Here is a 6744-nt window from a genome sequence, read left to right as displayed (position 1 = left end):
CCTACGGGCACTGCACTAGTAAAGCTAATGCAAGTTTTACCACAGGCTGTTACTCTCTACACAACCATCAGGAAATCAGTCTAGACTTTAAAGAAGTTTTATAAATAACTACTTATATGTGGTTTTCTGCCTAAGTCATACAGTAAAAATGATGGAAAAGTCTGCAGGGAAGATTCAGTCTGTAGGATTACAACTCTGGATGTTGTTCTGAACTGAAAAATCTAAATTTGCAAACAGTGTTTGGTGTGTCTCCCCACAGATCTGGAACATCAAACAGATGATAAAGTTGACACAAGAACACATAGAGGCTCTTCTGGACAAGTTTGGAGGAGAACACAATCCTCCTTCCATATATCTAGAGGTAAGACGGGTTTGGCTTTAACAAATGTGCTGGAGAAAACGAAATCTTGTGAATGCCACTTCAGATGTTGAGTCTGTGGTGTGTCTTTGTCTCTGTCAGGCATATGAGGAGTACACCAGTAAACTGGACGCCCTGCAGCAGAGGGAGCAGCAGCTGCTGGAGGCCATGGGCAACGGCACGGACTTCTCGTGCTCTCCTTCCCCCATGCCAGCCCTTCTGGAGGTCAAGATGGGAGGTTGCAGGGATGGAGGGGGCGCTCAGGCCTTTCCCTCAGCACCCAACACCTTGGCTGTGCTGCAGACCCCCATCGACGCCAGCCGAGCCAACCCTCGCTCCCCTCAGAAGCCCATTGTCAGGGTCTTCCTGCCCAACAAACAGAGAACAGTGGTAGGTCTGACGTTCTTGGACATGATTTCAAGGTTAGAAAGTAGGCACACCACAGGACATTAATCATGTTTGGATGGGTTTATTTTAATTATAAAGATCTGAAGTCAAGATGTCACATCTGGGCTGTTTTCTGCTAGCTTCTGTAACTCAGTGCAAACTCTCATTCAGCATTTCTTTCATCAGTCTTTCTGAAAAAATTAAGCTTGTTTCTAAGGGTTACTTTCTATATTCTAAGACAAATCAGCATCCACTACAGCAGCTGCTAAAAGGAACTGAGACCATGGTGAAGCACAGAAGAAAACAGGGATGTGACGATATCCAGTATTATTGCCTATGCCTCCTTTAGTGACCTAGTGATATAGTACGTGTAATAAATGTAGTTTATTTGCAGTGTTGAAGACGAGGCTCAGTGAACTGGAATCGCGGCACTGCACCTCTGAAAAATCGTTAGATGCCATAGTTAGCCAGCCCCCCCGTAGTCGGTGTGGGAATACAATATTCATAGGTATGTTTTCATCAGTAATCACCTGAGTATAGGAAACGTACATGTACCGTGATACATTGTGCACGAGCTTCTGACACCCATGACCACTGGGCAAGCTAAGTTAGCTGCTGGGTGCTAATCAGCAACATTGCCAAGCAAATTAATTCCTGCAGTTTGACCATTTCTTTTTCACACGTAGCTATATTGTTACCTTCAGGCTCTGAGCTGAAACAGCCTGTAGTTGTTCCTCGCCACCAACTACATCGCTCTAATAAAATTAATGAAATAAAAATGTCAAATAAAAATTCTGGTGCTGAAAGAAGAACAGATTTTGCAGCAAGTTTTCAATCAGTATAGCACACACAGAAATGTATTGCTTCATTTGACTATATTTACCATCAACACTTATAGGACGTCCACATTAGGCTGTAGAAAAATATTTGTAGAAGTAACTTTAAAGATCTCCACAGTGGCAAAGTCCAGATAAAAGCCCCTTAAAACTTTGCAGTTGGAAGTTTCATCATCCAAACTTAGCGCGATTGTGTCAGATTATTTCCTCTCAGATGTCAGCCTGCTCCATGTTGTTGTGCTGTGTTCAGGTCCCGGCCCGCTGTGGGATGACTGTGAGAGACTCGCTGAAGAAAGCTCTGATGATGCGAGGCCTCATTCCAGAGTGCTGTGCAGTCTACAGGATACAGGACGGGTAAGTCTGCCACTACCATATAGAGCTGCAGCTATTAGAGCTGCAACAATTCATTTATTAGTTGTCAGCTATTAAACTACTGTTAAACTACTTTTTTTATCAATAATTGTTTCTCTGATTTCAGCTACTAAAATGTGAGTCTTTTCGGCTTTCTTTAATCCTCTATGACAGTACACTTAATATCTTTGTGGACAAAACAAGATATTTAAGGGAGTCATCTTTGGCTTTGGGAAACAGTGATCAACATTTTTCACAATTTTCTGACATTGTATGGAGCAAACAAATGATCGATTAATCGAGAACATGATCAATGATGAACATGATGGCCTAAAAAGATGGCGATGCACTAATGGCTTATAGCCGATAAATTAATTTAATCAAGCCCATCCTTAAATTGTACTGTACTGCATAGAGCGTTGCACTATAGAGGTGACTAACTAATAATCCATAAACTGATACATTACATGTTTTCTTGCAGTAGGTTGTCCACACACTGGTGTCAAGTATCAATTTATTGAACTGTATTTGAAATGACATTTTATAGTGGTATAAAATTTTGAGTTTTATCTGAACTGGGAAATGGGCACTACAGCTGACCTCAGTCCATTGACAAAACCAGTAATTTAGTCATTTGATCTAGCAGATAATTCCAAAACACACTTCAAACTGGACAAACCACCAAAACCGTCTTTGGTAGTCTTTCCGCAAGGTTTCTAACGATTACCAACTCTTGTTTGGTCTAAATAAATACTTAATTTACAGAGTTAGATGAGAAAATAGTTGCGAAATGGACTTCTATTGCGGCCACCACATGTTCAAAATCGAACTAGTTACTAAAACTGCAAATGTACTGAGACCGAATCCTACATGTCCTACATGTCCTGCATGAAAGACATGGTAGCTTTAGGATGTGCTGGTTTTCTGCTGGAAACCATCATGGTTGTGTTTGCACAACTTTCGTTGTGTTGGTTAAGCCAACAACACTGTGAGGTGCAGTCACTTCCCCTAACTCTTCCACTTTCTGTTTCAGAGAGAAAAAGCCCATTGGCTGGGACACAGACATCTCCTGGCTGACAGGAGAGGAGTTACATGTAGAAGTGTTGGAGAATGTGCCGCTCACCACACACAACTTTGTAAGTGCTAGTAGGCAAAACCTTCCAGCATGACTCCAGTGACAGACAGTACACATTGTGTTGTTCAGCCTCACTTTGTCCTGATTGTGTGTTTGATTGACAGGTGAGGAAGACCTTCTTCACACTGGCCTTCTGTGACTTCTGCAGAAAGCTGCTGTTCCAGGGTTTCCGCTGTCAAACCTGTGGCTACAAGTTCCACCAGCGCTGCAGCACCGAGGTTCCCCTTATGTGTGTCAACTATGACCAACTAGAGTAAGTCGCACACAAGGGAGGGGCCATGGCGCTGTAACCAGTGTGAGGCTGAACCTGCTGTACTGTACAATATAGTAAGGTTGTGGTACACGATTCCCCTGTGTGATCTTGGATTTTGGATATTATAGCAGTGCATGAAGTGGGCCATTAGTTATTTATTACTCAGTCCCACCTCTTTTTAAAATATCAAGGAAATAATTTTTTTAACAAAAAAAAAATTGGCATTTCCTTATAGAATAACATAAAATAAAAAATAGTCCCAAATGCGTCTATCCAGCTCTGTCCTTCTTCTCCTGGGGAGACTGGACCACATCTATACACATAAGGGCTGTCCCAAATACAATTTTAGGCTATGAAGCTTCTGTGAGAATGACCTGCGAATATTCAAAGCTTCAGTGATGATTAACTAGTTAAATCAGCTTACTTTTTTCACCATACACACACACACACCCACACCCCAACACCCTGCCCTAGCTCTTGACCCTCTAACCCGAACCCTTAGTTAGTTGTTCTGTCTGTACTACTATCTTGCTATTGAGTCTTTGGTGTTACACTCCCTCAAAACATTTTCTTGCCAAGTGTACAGACGTTAACTGCCAAATAAATGTTGATATCACTCATGAATCTAAAAATGAGTGTCTGTTAAGCAGTGACTATGCCCTTGACCTTAACTCATTTTGTTATAAAGGCTTAACAGGTGCGATGGTGTGCAATAAAATAAGTAATCTTGAGGCTGTGTGTTCTGCAGCTTGTTGCTAGTGTCCAAGTTCTTCGAGCATCACCCGTTCACCCAGGACGAGGTCTCCTCAGAGGGAACCACCCCTGTGTCTGAGGCCTGTCCGTCACTCCCCCCGTCTGACTCCACCGGGTGAGTCTTCCACCTTCACCCTCCTCAGTGGAACAGCTGGGGTTTTTTTTACTGTAAATTAGCAAAGAGAGTATGAGAAGAAACATCTCCTGCAAGTCCTGAAAAGTCTGTTTTAATTAATTTTCACTAGCAAATTTCATCCTTCCAGGTCTATATGCCACACCACTGTGTCCCCGTCCAAGTCCATACCCATCCCGCCCAGTTTCCGGCCCAATGAGGAGGACCACCGCAACCAGTTTGGCCAGCGGGACCGTTCGTCCTCTGCCCCCAATGTCCATATCAATACCATCGAGCCTGTCAATATCGATGTAAGTCTGCGGTCTACTGGACTGACCGATAAACATGTGCCTCTCAACCCTGTACTACGACAGCAGTTAAATTTACTGATAAACGCTGTTCAACCAGAGAGGAGAAGCTAAGCAACAAAGTTATATTCGGCTGATTCTCAAGCCTATAGCTTTCATTCAGAGAATTTGATCGGGAATTTGGATTGTCATGACTTTGCCACCCCAGGATAAAATATATGGCTCTCTATACAGCTCTTCCAGCACTTCAGCTGCTACACTGTCTGTGACAACAGTTCCTGAGAGTGCTGCTAAAGGAAATTGTACAGTACAGTGCAGTATAGTTAATTGTGTTTGTGAAGTGTTTATATTAATAATTTCCCTTCTCCCTTTCTTTCAGGACCTGATTCGAGATCAGGGCTTACCGAGATCTGAGGGAGGTAAGGATCACATCAGGAGACTTCTGGCTCATTCTTTGTTTTTGTTTTTTTTCCCACCATCCCGCGTCTGCGTGCTCTTGGTCTTTTGTGTGTGTGTGTGTGTGTGTGTGTGAGTGTGAGTGTGATGTGTGTGTGTGTGTATGTGGAGTTCAGACCTGAGAAGTCAGTTCTGTATAGTCCTGCACCCTAGCTGAAGATATTTATTCAGATCTGTGCGTCAGGGTTTGTAGAAGAACAGAACTTCCACTTCAGCAGACCTCCTTTTGCTTTTTCAGACTTACTGTGAGCTGCTCAGCCAGGCTAAGGAGAGTAAGGAACACATGTAGTTAATGAATTTTTCATCTTCATTAAGTTAAGTGATAGTTATATAACCAAGAGGTTTTTCAGTAAATCAGAGGCCTGTTGTGGTCTTCATGATATAAAGAGGATTGAGTAGGTTATGTGCACTGGATAGAACTTATTGTAGTTCGGAAACCGGGTATCAGCTGGTACTTTAAGACCTGGGGTTACCTAATGTTGATTTAAATAATCTAGCAACATTTAACACCACCAGCAGTTGTCTGCTTTCCAGAACTGTCAGCATCTCAGAGATTTCATTACCTAACAACACTTTACGATGCGCCATGGCGCTACACTAAACACTTTTTACATTTCTGTTTGTGTATGCATTAAACAGACAAAATACACTTCTTAATTAGTGAGGTTTAGAGCTCTTTGGCCAGGCTAGTGATTCACCTGCTTACGTTAGTCACGTTAGTCTGCTAAGCTAGGCTAAACATAGCTCAATACTTCAGACATCACATTAATATCGATCTTCACATCTCACTTTATGGAAAGAAATAAGAATATAACCCAAAATGTTGACACTGAAATTTCTAACATAGGGGTGTAAGAAAATATTTTAAAAATTCGTATCGCGATATTTTATTTTGTTATACTGTATTGATTCTCAAAAACACAATTTTTGTGCTTAAACCCCCAACTACTAGATAGCAGTGACGTAAACTGAGGGCTATGATGTTGTATGTTACAGGGACTGTGATAAATACAAGTACAGATCCCACTGTTGGTTGCATAAAAAAGTGATGTGTTCTTCATACTGTGACAGTTTTCCTAAAATTAGATTTTTTCTCGCAATATATCACAGTGTTTTAAATCGTAACCCCTGTATTGTGATGCGCATATCGCCAGATTCTTGCCACACTTTTGACACTTTTTTTACTCAGATTTATGCATATGGTTATTAATTAGATTTAAAAATAAAATAAAAATTACAGTACATCGCCTTGCTTGCAGTATTAGGATATATTGAATCGTAACCCCTGTATCGTGATACGTATGATATCACCGGATTCCTGCCAATACACTTTTGGCACTTTTTAAAGTCAGATTTATGCATATGGTGGTGTGTTTATTATACTATGACAGTTTTCTTATTATTAGATTTTTTTTTAAAATCAAAATATATCACCTTGCTTATAGTATCACTATATATTAATTCGTAACCCCTGTATCATGATCGTATCGCCAGATTCTTGCCAATACACAGCCCTCATGGACAGTAGTTAGTTAGAGGTGAGAGGGGCAGGGTGAGTAGCAGTGATGGTCTGTCTGTTTCTCTTTGCCCTGCAGCCCCCCCGACCCACCCCGCCCGCTGCTTGAGGAAGCACCGAACACGGACCTCAAGCCCCCTCCTATACTCCTACCCCAATGACATAGTGTTTGATTTTGAGCCCGAGCCTGTTTTCCGAGGTAGTTAGGCCTCTGTGTGTTCCTGTGTCCTTCACCCGCCCCCACCCCACCCCACCCCCACACACCAACCCCAGCCCTGT

At 42.1% G+C, this 6744-nt stretch overlaps 1 protein-coding gene across 2 annotated transcripts in view; it reads left to right on the top strand.

Moving 5' to 3' along the window:
• Positions 1 to 6744, top strand: part of braf (B-Raf proto-oncogene, serine/threonine kinase) — a 26940-nt gene that overhangs the window by 3090 nt on the left and 17106 nt on the right. The window contains exons 2-10 of one of the 2 annotated variants that reach the window (XM_035674988.1): positions 260 to 361; positions 461 to 748; positions 1832 to 1935; positions 2966 to 3068; positions 3172 to 3320; positions 4069 to 4188; positions 4337 to 4496; positions 4873 to 4912; positions 6545 to 6664. In XM_035674988.1, the coding sequence (XP_035530881.1) occupies positions 260 to 361; positions 461 to 748; positions 1832 to 1935; positions 2966 to 3068; positions 3172 to 3320; positions 4069 to 4188; positions 4337 to 4496; positions 4873 to 4912; positions 6545 to 6664 (1186 nt within the window). The remainder of the gene's footprint in view (positions 1 to 259; positions 362 to 460; positions 749 to 1831; positions 1936 to 2965; positions 3069 to 3171; positions 3321 to 4068; positions 4189 to 4336; positions 4497 to 4872; positions 4913 to 6544; positions 6665 to 6744) is intronic. The other variant, XM_035674997.1, reaches the window with a different exon arrangement.

The sequence above is a fragment of the Morone saxatilis genome, unplaced genomic scaffold, assembly GCF_004916995.1.
Source record: "Morone saxatilis isolate NCDOM2014 unplaced genomic scaffold, NCSU_SB_2.0 Contig10, whole genome shotgun sequence".
NCBI lineage: Eukaryota > Metazoa > Chordata > Actinopteri > Moronidae > Morone > Morone saxatilis.
This window is presented reverse-complemented; position numbering and strand designations above follow the sequence as displayed.